Source organism: Dysidea avara, chromosome 3, assembly GCF_963678975.1.
Source record: "Dysidea avara chromosome 3, odDysAvar1.4, whole genome shotgun sequence".
Classification (NCBI taxonomy): domain Eukaryota; kingdom Metazoa; phylum Porifera; class Demospongiae; order Dictyoceratida; family Dysideidae; genus Dysidea; species Dysidea avara.
Genome location: NC_089274.1, coordinates 46,848,938 through 46,874,948, shown reverse-complemented (window position 1 = coordinate 46,874,948; position 26,011 = coordinate 46,848,938). Strand labels below are relative to the sequence as shown.

The following is a 26,011-nucleotide window of genomic DNA, read 5'->3' as shown; positions in this document are numbered from 1 at the left end:
ACTGATCTCTGTACAGGGAGATTTGTTTGTAGCTGAACTCTCTACAGGTGATTTGTTTGCAGCTGAACTATCTAGATGATGGTTTCTTTGTAGCTGAACTCTCTACAAGGTAATTTCTTCTAGCTGAACTCTCTACATGGTGGTTTCTTTGTAGCTGAACTCTCTACAAGATAATTTCTTCTAACTGATCTTTCTACAGGGCAATTTGTTTGTGGCAGAATTTTCTACAGGGTGATTTCTTCGCAGCTGAACTCTCTACATGGTGGTTTCTTTTTACTGTAGCTGAACTCTCTACAAGGTAATTTCTTCTAGCTGATCTCTCTACAGGGTGATTTGTTTGTAGCTGAATTCTATACAGGTGATTTGTTTGCAGCTGAGCTCTTTACAGAATGGTTTCTTTGTAGCTGAACTCTCTACAAGGTAACTTCTTCTAACTGAACTCTCGACAGGGAGATTTGTTTGCAGCTGAACTCTCTTCATGGTGGTTTCTTTGTAGCTGAACTCTCTACAAGGTAACTTCTTCTAGCTGAACTCCCTACATGGTGGTTTCTTTGTAGCTGAACTTTCTACAAGGTTACTTCTAGCTGATCTTTCTACAGGGTGATTTGTTTATAGCTGATTTTTCTACAGGGTGATTTGTTTGCATCTGAACTCTCTATATGGTGGTTTCTTTGTAGCTGAACTCTCTACAAGGTGACTTCTTCTAGCTGATCTCTCTACAGGGTGATTTGTTTGTAGCTGAACTCTCTTCATGATGGTTTCTTTGTAGCTGAACTCTCTACAAGGTAACTTCTTCTAGCTGAACTCCCTACATGGTGGTTTCTTTGTAGCTGAACCCTGTACAAGGTGACTTCTTTTAGCTGATCTTTCTACAGGGTGATTTGTTTGTAGCTGAATTCTGTACAGGTGATTTGTTTGCAGCTGAGCTCTTTACAGAATGGTTTCTTTGTAGCTGAACTCTCTACAAGGTAGCTTCTTCTAGCTGATGTCTCCACAAGGTCACTAGTTTGTAGCTGAACTTTCTACATGGTAGTTTCTTTGTAACTGAACTCTCTACTAGGTAACTTCTTCTAGCTGATCTCTCTACAGGGAGATTGGTTTGTAGCTGAACTCTCTACAGGTGATTTGTTTGCAGCTGAACTCTCCACATGATGGTTTCTTTGTAGCTGAACTCTTTACAAGGTAACTTCCTCTAGCTGATCTCTCTACAGGGTGATTTGTTTGTAGCTGAATTCTGTACAGGTGATTTGTTTGCAACTTAGCTCTTTACAGAATGGTTTCTATGTAGCTGAACTCTTTACAAGGTAACTTCTTCTAGCTGATGTCTCTACAGGGTCACTAGTTTGTAAATGAATTCTCTACATGGTGGTTTCTTTGTAACTGAACTCTCTACGAGGTAACTTCTTCTAGCTGATCTTTCTATAGGGTGATTTGTTTGTAGTGGAATTCTGTAAAGGTGATTTTTTTGCAGCTGAGCTCTTTACAGAATGGTTTCTTTGTAGCTGAACTCTTTACAAGGTAACTTCTTCTAGCTGATGTCTCTACAAGGTCACTAGTTTGTAAACGAATTATCTACACGGTGGTTTCTTTGTAACTGAACTCTCTACAAAGAAACTTCTCCTAGCTGATCTCTCTACAGGGAGATTTGTTTGTAGCTGAACTCTCTCCAGGTGATTTGTTTGCAGCTGAACTCTCCACATGATGGTTTCTTTGTAGCTGAACTCTCTACAAGGTAACTTCTTCTAGCTGATCTCTCTACAGGGTGATTTGTTTGTAGCTGAATTCTGTACAGGTGATTTGTTTGCAGCTGAGCTCTTCACAGAATGGTTTCTATGTAGCTGAACTCTTTACAAGGTAACTTCTTCTAGCTGATGTCTCTACAAGGTCACTAGTTTGTAAATGAATTCTCTACATGGTGGTTTCTTTGTAACCGAACTCTCTACAAGGAAACTTCTCCTAGCTGATTTCTCTACAGGGAGATTTGTTTGTAGCTGAACTCTCTACAGGTGATTTGTTTGCAGCTGAACTCTCTACATGATGGTTTCTTTGTAGCTGAACTCTCTACAAGGTAACTTCTTCTAGCTGATCTCTCTACAGGGCGATTTGTTTGTAGCTGAACTCTCTACATTGTGGTTTCTTTGTAGCTGAACTCTACAAGGTGATTTCTTCTAGCTGAATTATCTCTTTCTATAGTTGCATGAATTCCCTACAAGGTAATTTCTTCTAGCTGATCTCTCTACAGGGTGAATTGTTTGTGGCTGATCTCTCTACAGGGTGACTTGTTTGTAGCTGATCTCTATACAGGTTACTTGTTTCTAGCCTATCTCTTGAATTCTCTTCGGGTGACTGCTCTATTAGAGTATCTCGATCTCGCACTTGCTACACCAAGTTGGATTTCGTGTTATAACTCCGTGGCTTTAAGTCTGATTCTTCTACACCATTGAAGAGCCTTTCTAAGATGATAACTCCATCTGTACAGCGATTTTCAAAGCATTACCCCAAGCGGTTTACCTGGTAGGCGTGGCAAGCAATCGTTTTTTATTAGCTAATCTCGATTGCGTAATTGTTACACACTGTTGGTTATTTCGTTGTATCTTCCTGGTTTTTAGCTCGATGTCTTTCAAACCACAAAAGGTTTGAGGTTCAATAGTTAACCTATTCACCCACTGATTTTCAGCTTCTTCCCATACGCGGTTTACCCTGTAGGCGTGACAACATATTGGTGTTATTTGTCGTGATTAATCGCTCATAACTCTTTGCCTGTTTATCGTATTCCAGCCAAAGTTGGTACAGAGATGCGCCTTTATACCCCCCTTCTGTGTGCCAAATTTCAAGGCGATCGGATATGGCGTTCGCATTTTATAGCAGTTTTTGTAAGTGTGCGAAAAGAGGAAGAAAAATAAGAAGAAAAAAAAACGAAGAAACTAAGCCAATTTTTGAAGTCGCATATCTCGGGAACGCTTGAAGCGATTTCGCTCAAATTTGGAATGTGGAGTGCTGAAGGTGGAGGGAGTGTCCACAGCAAAAATCGTCTTGTTTCATCAAGGCAGCACAGAGCTACGAAGGTGCGAAAATTGTATTTTCTTTCTTCCTGTCAATATACTCACGGGTGTTACGCGCCGGCTTCTTGGGCCACACGACACACTACCGTGTGTCTTGATTATATGTATGTTTCAGATGTGCGTTAATCCTCAAACTGAGGCTGCACATTTTGGGAAATAAATAAGTAAAGTACCATGTGCTAATCTGAATAGTTTGTGAACAAACAAGTAGCTGTTGCACTAGGTATACTGCTGAATCTTTTTCACTGTATTAATAGATAACATCTTATTGTAATAAGGTAATTATGTAATTATCCATTTCATGCTAATCTATACCTACTGTACATGTATGCTCACACACATGTAGAACGCTTGAGCGTCTTGGATCTGGAGAATTTGGAGTAGTTGCTCGTGGTCTATTAAATGACGGTGTACAAGTAGCAGTGAAAACAATCAACACAGATGTTAATGATAAGGACAAACTACGATTCCTCCAGGAAGCTGCCATAATGTGCCAGTTTGATCATGAGAATGTGATCAAGCTTTATGGTGTAGTGACAGAAGCTCCTGTCATGATTGTGTTGGAGTATATGTCTCGTGGGGATCTGAGGAGTCTTCTATTAGATTTACAACCATCGTGAGTGTAGGCATTTATTTCTGTTGCCTTTGAATCCCTGTTGATCACATAGGAGTGGTGAAGATGTCCCTACAAAACTTCCACAATTGTTACTGAAAACATGTCAGGAGATTGCAGCAGGGATGACCTACCTTGCTGGTAAACACTTCATTCATAGAGACCTGGCAGCAAGGAACGTTTTGGTTTCTGAAGATTTTACATGCAAGGTAAATTGCTGCATGTTAATCTATCTCCTCATGTCCTATTTTTTTACAGATTGCTGACTTTGGAATGTCTCATGACTTAGCCACAAATAACTACTATGTCACCTCTGGAGGAAAAATACCAGTAAAGTGGACAGCTCCTGAAGTATGTAGTGATGTAACTGAGCACATTATATTGTGTTAGCCATGACAACAATCACAACATGCACTGTGTTACACTATTTGTATGCTAGCATTGTGTTAGAAAGTTGGTATAATTGTATGTTTACTTTTTGTGATGCTTTTTGTATATATTAAACTACATTTATGTTTGAGACTACTGTATAAGTTATTTGCAAGGATTTGTTTGTACAGTTATAATATGTTGTGTACAATTTTGTAGGCATTGAACTACAGGAAATATTCAATTTGCAGTGACGTGTGGAGCTATGGGTGTGTGTTATTTGAGATTTGGAGCTTGGGATGTAAACCATTTGAAAAGCTGGACAATCTTGAGGTATACATGGTAATCGAATGATAAGGTTATGATGCATATGTAATATTGTAAAGACATTAGCAAAGATTGACAGTGGCTACAGACTCCCACCACCACCTGGTTGTCCACGAACCATGTACCGAATAATGATTAAGTGTTGGTGAGGGAGTTATGTGCTTGTTTTTTAGATGTACTGGTTACACATTTTACTGTTTTGTGGTATACGTGGGTATACCCCTTTGCTTGATGCTTGCACATATTGCATGCCAAATGCTCTTTACCGTATGTGGTATGCATATAATGCACATACATAATGCATACATACACACACAGACAAACATACATACATACATACATACATACATACATACATACATACATACATACATACATACATACATACATACATACATACATACACACAGACAAACATACATACATACATACATACATACATACATACATACATACATACATACATACATACATACATACATACGTACGTACGTACGTACGTACATACATACATGCATACATACAGTGCTTGAATTCCGGGTGAAATTAATAAGTTGCGGTTTGGTGTACACTACTTCACCAGCCTTCACGTATGTATTCTATTAACAAATATGAAATGACTCAGTGAGCTATTCTGAGATTGCGATGTATTAACCTCCTCTACAAAAGGTATTTTGTGTAATTTGTTTAGTGGCACTTTGAGCGCGTCCAACCTCCTCTGGTAACATATAGTATTAGAAAATGGAACAAGAAAACAATGGAAAGCATGGGATCAAAACTGGCTTACAGATGTCTCACAGCAGAGCAGATTATAAGTCGGCCATCGGACATTTACTGACCAATTAGCTTGAAGACCACCCAATTACCTGCTAAACCAGTCAAGGATGACTGACCATTTTCTGCTAAAATAGTAGGGTCAAAAACAGTGGTATTATGACCAACCTCTAGCTAACAAAGTTTGATGATTTAATATTGTACTTTAGGGTATTTTAAACAAAATGAGCTCCCATGCTGCTTTTTAAAAGTTCGGGGAACATCCTGTACGGCCAAAAATCCAAAATGGCTACCAGCCGACATGTGCAAAAATAAAGTAACAAAAAAAAATTAAATATACTAGATTAATTTGGGATCAAGGAATCCAATTTTGATGGTATTTTTGTGAGTGGGTGTTCTGTTAATGTAAAATTTTAAGAATTTTGCTCAATATGTTATGTAATGCATATAAATGGTGTGTTTAGTCTAATTCTAGGTTCATCCAATGACTTGATGATTTAAATTCAGTACCAAAATCAGATGTAGCTTCAGATTCAGACTCTGAATTGGCCTTAGGGTCAGAGTCATAGCCATCCTGTTGAATTGATGGGACTGGAAGGAAATTGGAAGGGCAGGTTTTGTGTGGCGCATGGGCCTGCAACAGCTGTTCACCAATTCCCAACCATGACCTATAGGAGAGGTGTGTCTCCTCAGATAAGGCTAGCACTGAATGTAGGCCCAAAGGTTGGCATGTTTGATACGCTGCTCAAGACTGTTGTCATCAGGAAACAAACATATCAAAGATTTCTTCTTTAGTCTTTTCCACTTGGTTGCATGGGATAAATTCAGAGAGGAGCTTTGTATATCTCCATAGATGTAGCAGATAACAAGTTAAAGGACTTCAAGGCATCATCACTCAGTGGAAGGCCTTCCCCACACTATGAGATGAGGTTACAGACCTCAGTACTTTTTGACAATTTTTCATAGAGTGATACTTTACTGTGCCCAAAAAATACAGCTGTTGACAGTCAACACATGAAAAGGTATAAAACATTTGGCAAAATCTTCAGTACACATGTCTCTGCAGAAAATAGCTGCTTTTTTATACAGAGAATACCTGGAATGTCATGTGAAATAGCTGCAGCCTGAATGTACACATCTGTGTCTTCTGCATGATTACTATGGGATTGCTGTAATCAGATAATCTTAGAGCTGCATAAACAGATAGCTTAATAGTGTCAGCCTCAAGCTGTCTTTGGTGTCACCAGTTGACAGGCTCACACAGTCCTCACCCACCGAGTAGACCAGTTCCTGACTGATGGACTTAGACAGTTGTAAATCTAGTTCGGACCTTTGGCATTGAATAGTGTTTGGCATTCTTCAGATATATGATGTTTCATGAGCTCAAGGAGAGACAGCAGACCACTGACGTCGACAAGATTGACAACAGATGCTAGTGCCCTGCTTTACATTTCTTCTTGTTTCATTTTAGTGCCTCCAGAGACTTTTCTTAATGGAATCTACAAATGTGAGATGCGAATTACATTTTATGCAATCATTGATGGATTTTTCTTTTGAATAAATGCACTCATCTATGGAATTTTTTAGCAGGGTTTACCCATCTTGATTGGCCCTTTCAGGTGTAGCTGGAATAGCCTCGTAGACCAGGTGATGCTGAGTCAAATTGAAAGCAATCAAACTTCTTGAAGCATGATATATACTTGTTTATCTTTGTACATATGCTGGAGCAAATTCCTTGTGCTTTTGAAAGAATTGCTTTCTATTCACCTGAATATGAAGAGCAGCTTGAATTCGACCAATGTTGTTTACATTTTTGTATCAGCCATTAATTACCTCTCATTGCTAAGAATTGACAGCCAGCCAGCTAGCTTTCATTTTCGAATCCGTCATCTCTATCCACATGTCCCAAGGGATGGATGCATATGGTTTACCTGTGATAGACTGAGCAAAGTTTAAGGTTTCTTCTCAATATTTAGAATCTGGTAACCAACATGCATAATCGGTCTGGACGTAGACTACAATCATTTCCTGCAGTGAGATGAGATACTATTCTATACATGTGTGTAAAGCACATGCATTCATCTTCAGTACCTCTACCGTTGACTTAAAGTCGATCCAGTAGTGACCATATCTGACACTTCCAGATCCTGAAAATGTTGCGGATCAGACTATCGATGGCTGCATCATTCTCAAGCTAGCTTTTCTAGAACAGAAGCAAGGCACTCTTGGGAGTTTGACATTGGTTCATGGAGAACAGCAAGATGAGTGTTTGTAAAAGCATCAAGCTCTAAACCAGTTATTCAATAGAAGATGCATGAGTGTCTCATACATTAGAGAAAGACAATGCAGGACATGCCTATAGTGCTTTCCTGTCAAGGCTTGATAAAACTGAAGCCTCAGTTATACGTAACTCCTGCAGCAACCAGAAATTCAGCCATACCACTTCCCTTGTAGCACTTTTAGATAGCATAAATCATGCTGTATGATAAGGTCAAGTTTAAGTTTTTAAGTTAGCTAACTCATGAATCAGCAATGCAAGTCTGTGCAGGTAATAGTCAGATAACTCTGTCAAGGGGTGTGCACTGTTATGGTATTACTTACTGTGTAGCTGAAAGAACAACGCTTTATGCTAATAAGTGAATGTGTGTTTAAACAGCTTTGTTCCGGCAGCTACCAAACGTGAATTTCTTGAACATCCAATTGCAAAAGTAGCATCAAAAAACGGATTCCTTGACCCCAAATTAGTCCAAAAAGATCTTTTATTCGAATTTTTTAATTACTTTATTTTTGCACATGTTGGCTAGTAGCCATTTTGGATTTCTGGCTCTACTGAACTTTCCCCGAACTTTTAAAAGCGGCGTGGGAGCTCATTTTGTTCAAAATACCCTAAAATACAATATGAAACTATCAAACTTTGTTAGCCAGATGTTGGTCACGAAACCACTATTTTTGACCCTACTAAAAATCAATATACTCTAATAGAACAGTCAGCTACTCTAACAAAGCAAACAAAGTGCCTCCTAAAAAACTGCACTTAAAGGTCTTAAAAATGAACAAAAAATTGGGAATCGAACTTAGGCCCTTCAGCAGCAATGTATTTGTTGTGCACCTTTATACTACATGATCACACACTCTTGAAGTGACTTCAACAACGTTTTTAAATGTCTTGCAGTATGATCAGAATTATTGTGTTCATTCACTTCCTTCAATCCCAGTATAACTCATGCACTTAATGCTTTCTCTGTCCCTGTTCAAAAATTCCAATACAGGTGCTAGAAGATCATTATGGTTTATTACTGCTGGACCTTTAACATGCTGGATTTTCGGTTGATCTTGTGACAGTTGAAGTTGGCTGTCTAGGCCATTTCATGGTAGTGACCATTACAAAACGTAGCAATGTAAGCCATCTACTTAAGAGTACAATACGTTGCATACTTCAGCAGGCAGCTCGTGTTGCCATCTGTTTGTACAGGATGTTTAACTCTCAGGCTTCAGCATCATGGGATGTGGTCGATCTGTTGAAGTGTTGATATAATTATTAACACAAGTAATGATTTTAGTAGATAGCTATAGCTATATAATCACAATTTGAAATAATTGTGTGCGTGGCTATAATATAAGTACTGTAGTTGTAACCATGTAATATGACTGTGGGCACAGTTCACCCACATGCAGACCTTCAAGTTCATTCATGTTTTCTGAGTTGCATTAGTCTACACTAAATTAAATTCATACTCATTATTATTATAAATTCATTATAAGTGTGGCTTAACAATGATGCAGTGCATGGCTGCTGGAGGAGTTTTATGTGTCAAAATACTCATCATTTGCAATCTCAGAGCATTTAAAATCCATAGGATGCATGCCCCGATTCCTTTGGCATGCTCATGTATGCTGCATGTGCTTTGCACATTCATTTTTATACAATGTCAGGTCAACTTTGACTTTGATCTGACGTAGTGCCAGATCAACAAAAACTAGTTATAATCTGCTCTGCCTAACAGTCAGTGAAATTGTTGAAGATCGCTTATTGACAAATCTAGAGATGCCTTATTTACTTGGTTAAATGCTGTCGTGGTGTTTATTACCTTAGTTGTAAAATTTATGCGGCAACTACCGTATAGAGGGTTATTTTCGAAAATGAAATTCATGTCACAAATTATAAAGATATGTCAACGTTTGTTGAAAAGTGACTGATGGAATAATCCTATGTACTGGAGAGAAGACTGGGGGAGTCTCGAGTGGAGTAAATACACTGCTCAATCATGCTTGATCATAGCTAGCTAGCTATCCACTACCATAGATTCTAGAGCATGCAGATGGCATCCCATTCTGAATCAACTGTTTTCTGGTTATTGGCACAGTAATGATACAGTTTACCCATTATCATCAGTAATACTGAGCTAAAGTTCGAGGAATACACAAGCGAATCACTGAAAGTTGGATTGTTGCTTTCACTTGTGGGAATTTATTTTCGGAGAACAACTGGATGTGGGATTTTATTTTCGAATAGAAGGGCCTCTTCGAAATATCTGAAAATACAAACCCTTCGAAAATTGCCAGCTATACAGTATTCAACATTGACCACCACTTTATGCTCGAAAACAATGCTGAAGTCTTTATTTTCAAAATCAATTGTTGCACTACTCTAGTGTGGCTACTATTGAAGGTGCAGCATTTAACCAAGTAAATACAGTATTCCAGTCAGTCCAGAGTGATGTCAGTAGACCACTTACACAACATCTCCACAAGGCATTGATCTGAGAAAACCGCCATGTAGTGCATGGCCTGCAGTACTGCATGGTGGCCCGAGTTATAACCATGAATGGCTATAGTGCATGTATGTAGTTACAGGGTTCTGCCCAGGAATTCCTGAGTGGTAGCTTAAAAGTTAACATGAACTGATTAGAATGGTTGTGTGTTATATTAGAATATATTGCATGTACATCAGTGATGTATGTAAGAATTGTTATGGTCGAATTTAAAGGAGGTACTAGTTTTTAGAGGTACTGGTCTCTTTGAACCACTACCGACCAGTGTGGGCAGAACCATGTAGTTACTATAACTACTTGTGTAGTTTTAACAAATTCAGTAGTGGCCTGTATGAATTTTGTAAGTTTTTGGGTCAGAGGACTTGTTGTAGTATAAATAGGGATTTGTAACAGTGATGTCACCACGGATAATCCTTGTTACGGGTCCAGTATTCAACAGTTTCAGCCTAAGTTCACCTCGTATAACCTTTATACAAAGCACTTCAATCATTTTGGACTTAGTCAATGCCCAAAAAATCTTGTACCGTGTCACAGTCCTTAGTAATACCGCCACAAAAAAATTATTGGTGCTGCACCTGGGCAACCAAAGTTCGAGAGAAACTGACTGCATACTGCCGTGATATTATAACACTCACCCAATGTAATAGTGAGAAGGGAACAGTCAAGATAAATTCACGAAGTAACAAAGTAGAGTTAGTGAGATATTATCTAGACCTGTAACAACAATTGCCCATACATAAAACTATTAGCTCCTATGGGGATGGTGTCACTGTTGTGAATCCCTATTTTATACTATAATATGGTTTAGTACTAGTTGTTTGTATCAATAGGCATCCTGATCCAAGATCAAGACCACAATTTGGACAGATCACAAAGTTATTAGCTGGTAGTGGTAACTACCTTTTAGGTTGGTCTGATGAGGATAAACAAGTTGCTAGTGAAGATGGTATGAAGTTGGGAGCTCCTCTGGAATGTTCTAGGAACCTTTATCCTGACCTTCAATGTACCTATAGCTAAATTTTATCGACAAATGCTTTGCAATTTCATTTAATGTTTAATTTTTGTATACCTTTTAATGCAGTCACCTTGGTGGATCATACTAGTTATAACTTCATTATATATTGTATTATACATGTACTATAGCTATGTTTGTTTTGTGATTAGTTGTTATATGTAATTATGTCTGATAAAGTGGTTGGTGCTACGATGTAAATGAATCATGGCTCTTAATTCTAATTGAAGACGAGCTAGGTTAAGGAGACTGTCAATGTTAAGGGTAGTTTCAAAGAAAAGACATACATTATAGCTTGATGTGCAACTTATCATGAACCGTGGTAGCGGTTGATAGATCGCCTATGTTTTTTGCCAAAATCCTAATAGAACACTCACCTAAACACCACCTTAGAAAACTTCCCTAACTACCAAAGAAGCATTAGAAGTTAATGAAGTATAGATCCACTGGAAAATATATGAAGTCATAAAAATACTTTTTAGAAAGTTGAAATATGCCATTTTGTTATTATTTTCTTCACCTATCTACAGGAAAATCTGTTCACTTTCTGGGGATAAAAACTACATAGCTCTCCTTTCTATGTCTTTCTTCATTCATGTCCATGACCAATTTTTAAATGCATAATTGCAATGATAACATCCATTCTCAAGCAGATTTGCTTCTTGTAGGTTCACTTTGCCATTGATCTGACTTGGTCTCTGCAAGGGTAACCAACGTGTTATTATGTGTTAATAAGTAGCTATCCATATATTGTTAACATGTTCATTTGGAATCATTACCTATATAGTTCATACCAGAGCAGCAATGTTGTTGTGTACCACTGCTTACGTAACTCATTGTGATCACATATAGCTACACAAGTGTGCATATACCATACTATTGCTGACCATAGTATGCTATACACTGGATAATAGCTGCTGAAGAAATGACTGCTGAGCTGGGATAGGTTGTGATAATTTTGAACCTGTTAAATGTCACTCACTGTGCATGTGTATCGTTATGTTGAATGTCATCTTCTAGAGTTGATAACTGTACATGTATGAATGAACATATACACACATGCATATTGTCGGCAGCGAATGGGAGCACTGTACTCAGTGTGCTGTATTATAGATTATTTGGGTCCAAGAGGCTTTGCTGTTGCTTTTAAATGCCTTCATGAGGCCTGTGTGTGAATATGGTAATGTTGTTATTATGGGTGTTGCTGCCACTCACCACTCACAATTGTCTAAACTTGATACAATAAAAAAGATGGCTGAGAAACTCAGTGAACACATGTTCCTTCCTTGCATTCTCACTGTGAGGCCAGTGCGGTTGGTCCACTTTGTAAACTACTTGATTTTCAGGTTAAGGACCTTTACAGCTGTGCTGTTCAGCTTTCACAACTGCTCCATTAACACACTCTTATTGTTTACGACATTTAAATGATGACCCTTTATTGTTATATATTTCAATTCAACCCTTTGGATCTATTTATGATGTAACCCTGATATTTTGTACTAGCTACCTATATAATTGCATATAGCTAATTAGTAGGCTCAGGCCTATTATGCCCAAAGTTTTATCTATTATGCTTTTGAGCATTGCTAAAAAAATTAAGCCTATTATGCTCAAAATTATGCTTTCAAAATCAAGATTATGCTCTAGAACTGATTGTTTTATTAGAGTATATCAGCCTTTCCTGACTGCTGTATTAGAGATAGTGACTGCTCTTTTAGAGTCTCATTTCTGCAAAGTGTGAATAACCAACAAAGAAATGGTTTAATAAGTATGAAATGCACTAATAATACTATTGGCAGTGAATATTTGCTTTCTTTCAGGCATGCGTATTGCACATTTTATATACTAATTAAATTTTCAAATATCGTCCCTATTACGCTGGCATTATGCTTGATGCTTTTGGTCACCTATTATGCTTTAAAGTATGCCAGCATGCATAATCGGCCGGTGCGGCGGTGCCTACTAATTAGAATGCTGGTTTGTGAATGAAGATTTCGGCCCAAAGAGTGGATGGGGTTGCTTTTTCCAATGCCCAGAAGTACGTACAATAGTACGTACAGTAAACTTACAAATGCACGAGTAGTCATATGCCATTTTACCAATGAATAGCTAGACTATATCTTTAATAGAGCAGTTTCAAAACCATGGTAACCAAAAATTACGCAATGGACCACACCCAAATCGCCATGTTTTTGTACCAGATTGCTAGATGTAGCAAGTTGAATTCCTCGCTAAATCCATGCCAAGACTTATTAATACGTGAGTAAAATAGATGCCAGTGATAGAATAAAATGTGCAGGTGAGTTATTAGGCATTAAAAGATACGTACTGCCTCCCAACAGGGCAGTTTCGAAGGAAAGAGAAATGCGTAAAAATGGATTTGGCCAAATTACGACCTATTCACCGCCCAAAGGTGGTTAAAACTAGGGAAAACTTACAGTATAGGTCTTTACCCAGCACCACAGCAGCGTACAGCCACATCCAGCTATCCCAGGATTAGCCAGAGCTTCTGAAAGGCACGAGACCGGTAATGGCGTACTACCAAACTGTGATAAAACGCCAGAAAAAGAAGACTCTTAGTGGTGAATTTTGCTAGAGTTAAGTTTTATTGTCGAAATCAACCATCAGTTAAACTTTAGCGGTCTTATTTTGCTGTCTGCTTTTTCACACGAAGTGGGAATCCCAGCACATCAGCGATTCTGGCTAACTCGGGGATAGCTCGATGTGGCTGTACGATGCTGTGGTGCTGGATAAAGACCTATACTGCAGGTTTCCCCTAGTTTTAACCACCTTTGGGCGGTGAATAGGTCGCAATTTGGCCAAATCCATCTTTACGCATTTCTCCTTCCTACGAAACTGCCCTGTTGGGAGGCAGTACGGATCTTTTAATGCGTAATAACTCACCTACATACTTTATTCTATCACTGGCATCTCTTTTCCTTACGTATTAATAATCTTGGCATGAATTTAGCGAGGAATTCAACTTGCAGCATGAAACAGTCTGGTACAAAAACATGGCGATTTGGGTGTGTCCATTGCGTAATTTTTGGTTACCATGGTTTTGAAACTGCTCTATTGCCATAGTATGAAAATTCCCCCAAAATTTAAGCATAGTTTAAATTAAAATTTCTCTGTGGGGGGTGGGGGGGCATAGCTACACTTGTACCCACGCAGAACAAACATTCCCTGGGCCTCTGTAAAACGCAGAACAAACAAAACTCAGTTGTAGCTACCCACGTATAAGGTAAGTAAGGGGGTTTCCGGACAGCTGGGTATTCCGGACACTTCGTTTTTAATCCGCTACTGAAGGATGGAATGGAAACCAATCAGGCTATGGTTTGAGTGCCTAAGTACCCCACGTGTGTGCTATAAAATACCAAACTTTTATCTCGATAGCTTCAAGGATTAGTGAGATTCGTCACGATTTGCTTGCGCATGTAGAATATTTTTGTGTAAAAAAACTTTCTATACGCGTGTTAACAGTAGATTGAGGGCATCGTTCGTAATTCTGAGCGACCATATGCACCAAAAATTGTCAATCACACTATACACTGAACGGATATATGGTTTAGAGATAGTACAACTGGATTCCAAGCCATTACCTGCGTCGTGTCAACTTGAATGCGCAATCAACACAACCAGCAGCCCGGAGAAGCCTGCAGCAAGGATCCGCTGGGCCAGTATGCTGTTTCTGTGTTCAGGTAAGGGCTGGTACAGATTTCCAGGCAGTAGATCAAATGTCGCATCTTTGAAAGCGTTGCAAGACAACTGCAAGATCCGAAGCAGCATAACACAATTCTGCTGCAAATAAAATCGCTGCCATAAACAAAGTAACCAGCCAAACAGAACGCTATCAGTCTCTGCTGGGCCATGGCACTCAGTGGAGTGCAGCAATTCCCATAGCAATGCCAGGTACGCCTACTTTTACTGGTGTCCGGAAACCCCAGCCACATAAATTTTTAGCATTTTCTCAAATTGCAAGTTTAGACCGTTCTTTCTCCTAGTACCCTACACTCTACCACTCACAATTTATACCAGTGATAGCCTATTTCATTGGCTACAATTCGGCACCAAGCATGTTAGAATCCGTTCTTCCGTTGAGGAGAAATAAATAATTTTCTAATACATGTACAAACTTTGTCCGGAAACGCCCGCCCTTACCTTAGTTTTTGCTAATTATCGGCCGTACCTCATTCAGCAAGAATCACATCAACAACTATTCTCTTCCTTACGTGATCACGTTTAGAAAGACAGTATCAACAAACCTGAGGCAAGGTAAACTCGTTGGGAACCCCCGCCGGGCGGAAGTGATTGTGTAGCTAGTCGTTCTGCTGCTGGTCGACCTCATAAAGATCTCACTGACTTTTCTCTTGCTGTGAGTGAGGGAAAGCTCCCTCTTTCTGACTGATGAACTATATGCAATTTGTGTGTGTGTGTGGTGGGGACTATTCTACGGAACGGAACGGAACGGAACGGAATGATGGACTAAACTCCGGAACGGAACGCTTTCTCAAATTGAAGCTTGCAACTTACCATTGCTGAAACTGCCCTTACGAGTTATCAGTGGCACCTCCAGTGGGTGATTAAACATAAGATAAAAAGAATTAAAGGATCGATTGTGGGTTCTTGTTGGTTTTCATTAGTAACGAAGTATTAATTGTGGGATGAGCTGTATCAGTGATGTTCATCCTTGGTTCATCTACGGATATACCAAGAAGGGCACTTTATGTGAGCTGGTTTGCTCATTTTGACTTTAGAAAACAGTCTGGGCCGGCTTTTCAAGTCATATGTCAGTGTACAAATAAAGCAAGCAGGAAGACACTGGTAACAGGAAAGAGCCAGCTGAATTAAAACTTGAAGAATTTTGTGCAGTGTGAGAGGAGCAAATATTTTGGCAGATCGCAAAGGGGCTATATTCTGCGAACATCACTGAATTGTATGCGTGGAGTTATTAACAGCCGGTGCAGTGGACTAATGCTGTATTCAATAGTGAACAGATTTTTTCTGTTGCACAAATTCAAGGATGTGTCTGACTGCTAGCCTTGAATCAGGCCAAATGCCAAAACTCCAAGATCAACCAAATCTCAATTATAAACCTAGCTATGCATGTGAAACCATGCCCATAGCCACCAGGCAAATGTGATTTGGACCAAGATGTGTGTGTGTGTGATTTCAATGTATCTAGTCAGACCGGGAATGGAACACTCACATTAATTACATACCACCTAAGAATCCTAGGATTTCTTAAGTGTAACATTTCACATGCTTCACTTCAAACAAAACAGGTTAAATTTGTTCATCTATTTTCAAGTGATTCCCAGTCCAGCTGCATGGTCCATGAAATTACAGTGGGATCACATGTATTTGTTACAGTGTGGGCTGCTCTGTGTTGGATCTACTCTAGAGTTGAGATTTCAAGGTAGACTGCCAACTGTTGTAGCATATTTAAGTGGGGGACAAATGAATACAATAATGCTAGATTATTTAAGTATACAAATTTTTCATAATGAAATTGATATCCCATTTTGATTTGTACCTCCACTTTGCAACATATTCAAGAACAAGAAGTTACCACCCTTTTAATCTCCAACCGCTGTCATTAAATAACCAAGATCTCACCAGTCCTTGTTTTTTCCATCTACAATTTTGCTATGGAACAATAATTATCTAAAGGCTCTAATTCACATTTAGTATTTAAATCTGTAATTCACCTTGTGGTTTTACTAATTTTATTCTTCATTTCCTTTGAAGTTGTACAGTATATAGGTAAACAAAGATAAATTTTCTCTCCCATCTTATTCTAGGACTGAGAAAAATTTAATTATTTGTATACAGGCTCAAAATTGAGAAAATATAAAGCAAGTGAATTAATATTATACAGTCAGTTTGCTTTTGGATATTTAATGTCTCCAACTATAACAAAAATTCAATGAATCCATGCATGCATCTCATCGCTGGTTGTCTGAACATTCTGCAAGTGATACCTCACTCAATCAACCATATATTCTGTTTATTAGACTGTATAAAGTCATGATCACCTAGACTTTTCCTGTCACCAGTAACTTTCTAGTTAATTTCTCTGTGGATATTACGCTCTGAAACTGAAGAAATTGAGTGGTCTTCTAAACTATTTATCTTTTCAAGATCACCAGAAGCAACTGACATCCAATGAGCTACTGTATTGTAGTAAAAAAACTTGCCTCGGTCATGCAATAAATGAATTGAAGAGACCTGCTTGATATATCAGGTAATAGAACAATGCATTGCATGAAACAGCTATTAATATTTTATTATTATCCAATTCCATTTCCTGGAAGTTCCACTGATGAATGCAACTTCAGCAATGATAGCGGCTAGACAAGCTGTAAGTTTTGATTCAGAAAACATTCCATTCTGTAAAATAGACCCCATCCTGGATTCAACTCACTACTCAGGCTAAGATATCTGACATTATGTAGTCCACTATTCTGTTAATGAATCATTGATGTTCACACAATATAGCCTCCTTGAGGTATCTGAACGTTTGCTCCTCACACACTGTACAAAATTCCTTTAGATTCTGTTTAGCCTGACAGAGTTGATTCAGCTTGTCACCATACTTGTTTCCTTTGTAGTGTAGCTACATACTGCCGGATTTATGCCTATTAGAAAGGCTGAGCCCCAGATTGCACATTCTAAAGTCAAAGTAAGCAAAAACAACTCACATATTAGCAAAGAAGTCATGCATTAAGTTCCCTACTTGATACATCCGAAGATAAACAGCAAGAACCCACAATCGATCCTTAAGTTGGTTTTATCTTTCTTGGGGTACGTCTGTTTACCAGCTGGAAGTGCCACCGATAACTTGTACAGCAATGGTAAGCTGCAAGCTTCAATTTGAGAAAGCATTCCGTTCCGTAGTTTAGTCCATCATTCCGTTCCGTTCCGTTCCGTTCCGTTCCGTAGAATAGACCCCACCTGTGTGTGTGTGTGTTTGAATAATTAAAATATTATTAAAAAAAAAAAAATCTATAAGCTGTGACATGCGAGGTGACGTGTGACGCCAGATGTTCCGCTCTATTGTAGGAGGAGTTAGACCTTTCTAAATACAGTGACCTAAAATATAATGAATGTTTAGCGTAAACGCAATCAACGTTTTGAATAGCGAGACAACCAAGTGCAGCTAAAGACACTGGCCTCACGATAGTGAGTTATTATATAACTATTTTTGTGTATAGTTAGCTACAGATATTTAAATATACGGCCGCTAGCGCTGTAAGTCAGTGCGTATACTTAGCTGGTTTACAACAACTAGCTAATAAAACTACATAACTATCTACTTAATCTATACTACTACAACTACAAGCAGGGGAACACAAACTAAGGGGGAAAAGGGGATATCAATGCCCTGCAGAAGTGCCCAATACCTCTAGATCATTCTGGATTGTCAACCATAATGCCGGCAACAGAAAGTGGTTGAAGTAGAATCTTCCTTACATTGAACAACTAGTTAGGAAAAGTATGATCTGTTATGAGGGAGAGGAAACCATCATTGATCCATGAGATATTTACTAACTACCTTGCCTGTTGGACAAGCTATAATATGTGCAAAATATACTGTACACAGTAAAAATAACAAGTTTTATTTTGATCTGGTTATATAGATTTTTGACATCATGGCTTTGTTGGTGAATGATCCGGTATGTCCAAATAAAGCGAGACATATTAACATGTGAAACACTCATGCACTTGCTATCCCAGCAAAAAGTTTATACGATCATGTGTGCTAGAACAGCTAGCAGTAGCTATAGCTAGCCAACTATATGTTCTTTTGGTAGTATACTGTAACTCTGGCCATATAGCTATGCTATACTCTAGCCACTGTTTACTTTGTAGAGCTATAGTATGGCTAAATCAGTATGATCACCAAGTGCCACATGACAATCACATGAATGGCCTAGTCACATCATGTGATGTTTTGTCTGGCTATATTAGTTCATGTAGACATCACAAATGATCTAGAGATGATCTAGAGTCAAGTATGATTAGCATTGTGCCCTTTTGTGAGTCTATAGGTTGGTTTTTATTTATCAGTGCAATTGCTGCAGCATAAATGTGAAAATTAGTGCATGCCATATACTGCTCCGTTAGTAGGAATTATTTGATTAACAGACATACACCTCAAAATAGCATTGCAATTGCATTTGTGGTCATGGGATAAGAAGTATTTTCCCTTACTTTATAAAGCTACATGGCCACTGCTGTAAGAATAGTCAAATATTCCAGATGTAGTACTAGAACTAATGCATAGTTTACTCTATTGTTTAGTGACCTCAAATACTTAGTTTAGTGCTTGAAGGTCATCTTTATAGATTTGCAACCATCTAAGTGCTATCACCGTCTAATCTGAAGCCCTAACCATAGCTATGAATAAAACTACAGTGTTTCCTGCTAAAAATGACTTCTTTATAATAACAGCTGAGGGACACTTATGAAGCTTTGCATTTTATGATGCATTCTATATAGCTACCTGCTATTCAAGTACAAGTCTAAGTAGGAAAATGTATACCTATGTATACATCTGTGTAGTGTGTATAATGTATGTACATGTCATTATTGTGTGCCTGTGTGGCCTGTGTGCCTAAATCCGTGCATCTAAATTTGCATGTCTTCATGATTTCAATCTGCATCTGTCTGTATCAGATTGGCAATTAAAAAGGCACCATTATTGCACAGAAGTTAAAATGCGTTTTATGTCACAAGTTGACCTGGCTATTATACACTAATCATTTCCACTGTTATCCTAATGCTACTCTGCTGGGTATATTTCCTGTACATGTGTCTCTGGAGCGCTGTGAATCCACAGTCGACAATAAGGCATCCTGATACCACTCTGGCTTCGCTGGAACAGATCTTGTGGGCTCGGCCAGGTGGCATCAGTAGGCTGGATCACTGTAACAAGTGCTCTCAGTGGATAGAAAGCCTCCTCTGGCCACAAACTGGGTCTGGCAGCTTCACTCATCTCTTCCTCCATTTCTAGGTCCTATATTATGTTGCCCACCATATGCACCTCTTCCCACCCACCACCCCTATTACTACCACCTGTGATATTAGACTGAATCAAAACAAATTTTCAAAGTGTCTAAATTTCATGCAGTTGGTATCATTGTCTACCAATACAACAAATGTCTAATTTTGGTGGCTACAACTTTAAAAACCATTAGCCAGGGGTAGTGGCGCAGGCTAAAGAGTGAGGGGGCCAGGCCAGCTGTAAGTTGAAGACCAAAAAAAAAAAAGGTCACAGCCTGCTGACAATAGCTGCTCTCCACCAATTATATCTCCTTATTTATAACTACACATATGTAGCTAAGTAATTTGCTACACTGCTTCTCTGAATACTGTGACTGCTCTATTAAGAGTATCTAGATCCTGATTGTTCTATTAGAGTATCTCGATTTTTCCTTGCAAACAGTGTCCCAAAAAGTGGGGGGGGGGGGGGGGCTGTCTCCACCGCCTATGCCATTAGCAACCTATATAATCAATTGAATAATTGAATACTTCAAGCCACTATATCTGCTACATATTGTATGTGCTACATGATAAAAAGGTGCTTTTTTTTGCTTTAGGAGACAACTACATAATTAACAGTATTGCCTCAGGTTATGGTTGGTCTTGTATAAATGTGCTAAAAGCATGTCAATTAAGTGAACATGCATTCTCTATCAAATGATTTCGTATTGGAACAAGTATGTTTTCATGTTGAAAACATGTTTATCATCCATGCTAATGTATGGGATAATTTTTAAACATGTAACTCACTTATTTGTTCTTGCTTGTTCAAACTGCCTTGTGATACATACATAAGCATTTTAACTTTTGGTACTAAATTTGTGGGCATCTCATGCGTTACAAAAATTAGTAGTGGGTAACAACAGCTCAGGGTGAATGCAGAAGTCAAATAAGACAACAACTACCAGATCTATCAGGCATATTGCTAATGGTGTATATATGGGATTGGTCATGAGTATTTTTCTGGGCTTATTAGGCAATGTCACAGAATAGTTTCATAATGGGATCAACTTATCTTCTTTGCATACATATAACTCAGTTTTAATACAACACTTTCAGTCATAAATGAACTTGATTTAGTTATAGCTACATATATGAGTCAAGTAGCTTCAGTGGTGAAGGATGTGGAAGTTAGTTATGGAGGTCCCTGAACCCGAACATTTTTTTTGTTTTCATGTATGTGACTGGATTTGTGAAAAGGGATCTTTCACATGAATGCAATTTACCTACTTTGACGATTCATAACTTCAGATAGAAATAAACCATTGACTCAAAATTTGGCCAGCTGTGACCACCAACATAGCTGAATGAAATAGACAGAGAAAATTTCAGGCTTATATTTCTGAACGCTAAGTTATGGCACTCCAAGTTCATAGAATTGGATTTGTGTGGAAGACCCCTTTTTGAAAATTCTAGTCACATTATTATTACACACTTTAAAATAAAAAAAATTGATGACTGTTCTATTGGAGTATTAGACCCTGCAATTTTTGGTTTTCTCTGTCTGTAAGTGTGACAGTCTTTTATTTAAGTAATTGTCCATTACTCTGTATAATCAGATCTGCACCAGACTTAGTATATAATTAGCCTTAGTATCACCTTACTGAGTGCCAAATTTCAATACAATTGATGTACTTTTATAATGGTTATTGGGAGTGTGTATGCAATGAAAGAAGGTAAAAGAAAAAGACAAATCAAGATCCTCAAAACAAAGAAAAAAAATGAAGTATTTCATGAATGAATGTGGCAATTTTATTCAAATTTAGTATTTGATATGTTAAACTGGAGGACATTCCAGCATGTTAATCATTGAAGAGAACATGGAGTGATGCACCAGCTTTCTAGTACATGTGTGAATTGTATTTTACAGTGTTAATTCCACTGCATATCAGCTGCTAAGTGACCAGCACAGGCCTGTAATTTTGTCTCTATAAGCTTTGATCATCATCCTCATTCATTTTAAATCACATCCCTACCATCCCTCTGTTTCTGTAGCTTGTTGGAATGGATGACATTATTTACATCAGATTACTGATCCTTGTAGTGCTATCGATGTGTCATGTTTCATTTGCAGGTACAGTATATTTGTTATCACCAAGTTGTACTGTATGAGAATAACTAGTACTAAACTGTGACCACAGCTCACATTATCACATTATCATTTTTGCAGTGATGTATACTAGTTTGTGGGGACTATACTACAATACCACTGATATTATTTTTTCTTAAACTAGGGTGTAATTGCAGTGTAGTGTGAGTTCTGGTAGAATACAACTGCATTCAGTGAGCTTCAATCAAGTAATGATATTTCCTGTTGTAGGTGGATTTAAATTAGACAATGACATTGACTTGGGATCTACTGGCTACATTATTATAGGAGCAGTGGGAGGAACAGTAGTACTTGTATTTATTGTCGTATTAGTGTGTACTGGAGTGTATTGTATAAGACGAAATTATCTCATGAAAAGGAGATACCATCTATCTACCACTGAAGGTTAGACTAATATTATGGATTAATGGCAAAACACCATTTACAGTGACATGCATTATATTTGATTTTTGCATTTTCTGCTTGTAGTATTTATGTACTTTTTATTTGTGACCGGATCTGCGAAAAGGGGTTTATAGCCTTTCCAAATTCCTAAGTTTGATTACTCATGACTCCTTGAGTTTTATCCTGTCACCTTCATATTACACCATGAAATAGTACTATGTCAGGAATGTAATGTGACCAAATTTCAGGTTGGTGCCATATTCACAATTCAAGTTATGGGTTGCCAAAACATTGTGAAATCAAGTGGCAACCAATAAAATGGCTGTGATGGTACAGTAGGTTAATGGAAATAATGATAATTCAGGTGAATTTTTTGTTTCCTCCACATATGTAGGATTTGGCACCAAATTGATCTATTGTTGTTGTTATTATTATTATTCTCATTAACTTACCACCACAGTCATTTCTTGGCTGCCACTTTTGTGATTTCACTTTTTTTTTTAACCTGGCTTTTCTGGGGCTACACCCTTTTTTACTGCTTGGCTGTTTTGGTATGATATCACTTCTTTTTGCAATTCCAAGCCCCACAGCTGGCTTTGGTATTTCCTTTTAACTTTCCCCCCTTTTTTTACTACAGGCATTGTCAAACAAGGCAAATACTTTTCTTTTTTGTGTGTGTATACCTACAGGGGGGTGTATGCTGTATGATGGAAATGTTATATTTGAAACTGAATAAAATGATTATCATGTAGCTAAGAGGGTGACTTGTTACAAAACTGAACCCTGTACAGGGTGTTATGTACAGCTGAACTATCTACAGGGTGACATTTTTTCATGGCTGAATGCTCTACAAAGTGTACCTGAACTGCATATCTACAGCTCACATTAATATTGTAGTGAGTTGAGCTACAAATAAGTCACCCTGTACACTACAAAAACAGAATTGATTTCCTTACCTTTAAGAGACTATGGAAAGGTATGGAAATGTCAGATTTTCACAATATTATCTTACATTTCCTTTTGTCAGGATCTAGGAATGATCAGATTTCCACAACTTTCCTGAAAAGATTTGGCCATCTTATTAATCTTTCCTTACCACATAAAGGCTACAAAAGGTCATTTTTCCAACAGTAAATGTAAGGAAATGTCACTACTTTTTACCCTCATCCCACCCCTATATTCTGTATAAATTAAATTGGTTTAAATGCAAAATCAACAAAAGGTTATCCATCCATACACAAAGTACACCATAGTCAGTCAAAGTACAAAAAATGCCTGTCTTGGGTGTTCAGTTTATCAATGGTAGACTCCTTGCCCAAATGTTTTCTGTGCACTGTAAATGGAAAGGAATAGATGTAATGCCAAAACATTGTACACTACGATTAAATACCTGTCAGTAATGTATGTGTTTTCCAAACAACGTTCTACCTCTTAAAGTCATATCCTTCTAACAGTCATATCCTTCTAATAGTCATATCCTTCTAATAGCCATAATCCTTCAAGAAACTCACCAGAACATAATCGATCTAGATGCCCAAAACAGCTTGTCCTGGGCAGCAATCAACACCTGAACAATAATTCTATTACATGCTGAATAGTCCGATGCAGAAAATGCTATTGAAAAGAAGATACGCCTGTGAACTACTGCTGGTAATAGAAAAAAAGCACATAACAATACAATACAACAGTACACAATATTTTACAACTGTACGAAGTGATGAACTAGGAATCCTCCTTGTATTTTGAAAATATGTTGTTGTAGCAATAAGGGTTCACCTAGCTACCATAGTCAACCTAGTAAATGCAACTGTCTCATGAAAACCTACCTAATTCGTACAATTTCTAAAGTTCTTTTGATTTTCTCAGCATTAAAAAGTTTAATGAAACATATAAACTGAGTATATACATAAGCATAGAACTGCATACACTTGTACTATACAAAAGCAGCTGCCTCTTTACCATTGGACCACAGTAGTGCTATGTTTTTGTGTAGGCCAATGACAATAGGGATACTTTTATCTGATGTGTAGTAAACAATGATGTGTATACAAAAGCTCAGATTTTGAAGCCACCTTACAAATTTTTGTTGGATTATAATATAGATAGCCGCTTTTTTCACATCATTGTACCAACAAGCAATCAAGCCGATGTCACAGCATGGTGAATACCACACAGAAATGTCAAACAATCATGCTGTGTCCTAAACTTCTAATACTGCCAAGATCAAGCAGATTAAATTCACTATATTTCTATAAAAACATTCTGGTTGGTGGTAAGCACCTCATACAAGCCCTACCTTCTGTGTTTGCCCTCCAGTGCCTAACTAGTTGATAATACACTTGAGCCATGGGTATGTGTTATTACATGGGTATGTGTTATTGCATTCTTTTGCTATGTGTTATTGGATTTTTTGGATCAAGAATGGGATTACAGGATATAGATACACAAAGTACCATATCAGTTACACTAGAGGAGACACACATTCCACACTAACAACCAATACAATATTTTTTGGATCAAGAATTGGACAGACACACAAAGTTCCATATCACTTACACTTAGAGGAGACACACTTATTGACATACATTCCACACTAACAACCAATAATCACATTAATAAAAACCACTAACCTGAAACTTTAAAAGTTCTCATGTGGTTAGTCCATTCTTGTCTTGTATCTCATCCCAATGCAAAGGGGTACGTGCAATATCTCATACATAAAACTTATGCACCTATCAATGTCAAGCCCCACCCCACCCAGTACGGGCTATGTGGGGTGTTAGGAGGGGATTTGAACTTAAATTTTGCCCCCGGGGTTGGGGAATTTGAACAAACGCTTTATAGTAGCATAGATCCTTTACAGTAGTTTTATACGTGAAGCGAAGCCGAGAGAACATGTGATAAAACCGCAGCACCTCGTGTACCTTTGTCACTGTGGCTTCTGTTTTTACAACACGTTGGTTGTCAAATCCCCTTCCTATCCCCACCTCATAGGGTGGGACTATGTGGGGATTTGACCTGATAATTCACCCCCAGGTAGGGGAATTTGACTTTCCACTTGATCTAATCCCCACCCTCCCCGTACTGGGGGGGGGGGGAGGGGGGGGCTTAACATTGATAGGTGCATTACCTCAAGCATAACCCTCAGATTTGCTAAAACTGTGGTTAACTCCTAGTCTAGCATGGCCAGACCCTTTCCGCGCAGTCGCTTATTGATTGAAAATTATAAGCGCCGCGCTACAAGGGTCTGGAATAGTTCATGAACATGAAATTTTTCGACACATTATTGGTGACAATTGATTGATTGGGTAACATCTAAGATACAAAGGTACAAACATGTTCCCTTGAATCTTTACTCTGTTTTGATCAGCAAATCCGTTTAAAACCTTTCGCCTACTTTCCTTGTAACTCGAGATGAACTGAGCTTGTTTGTCTTTGTTCAGCCGTACTTGTTGAAGATTCAGTAGTAGGTAGAAGGAAAAACATACACGGGTCGATACTCGTCATCCCCAGAGGCCTTCTTCAGCTCATTCTTCAGTA

The 26,011-nt window shown here is 38.2% G+C and overlaps 1 protein-coding gene across 3 annotated transcripts in view; it reads left to right on the top strand.

Annotated features, from left to right (window-relative positions):
* Positions 1-26,011, top strand: part of LOC136251319 (uncharacterized) — a 98,614-nt gene that overhangs the window by 32,098 nt on the left and 40,505 nt on the right. The window contains exons 14-19 of one of the 3 annotated variants that reach the window (XM_066043753.1): positions 3,409-3,678; positions 3,731-3,884; positions 3,934-4,026; positions 4,264-4,377; positions 4,431-4,516; positions 10,748-11,130. The exons of 1 other annotated variant lie outside the window; for it this stretch is intronic. In XM_066043753.1, the coding sequence (XP_065899825.1) occupies positions 3,409-3,678; positions 3,731-3,884; positions 3,934-4,026; positions 4,264-4,377; positions 4,431-4,516; positions 10,748-10,934 (904 nt within the window). In that variant the 3' untranslated portion in view covers positions 10,935-11,130. Of the gene's footprint in view, positions 1-3,408; positions 3,679-3,730; positions 3,885-3,933; positions 4,027-4,263; positions 4,378-4,430; positions 4,517-10,747; positions 11,131-26,011 lie in introns of those variants that run through there. One more of the 3 variants, XM_066043752.1, reaches the window with a different exon arrangement.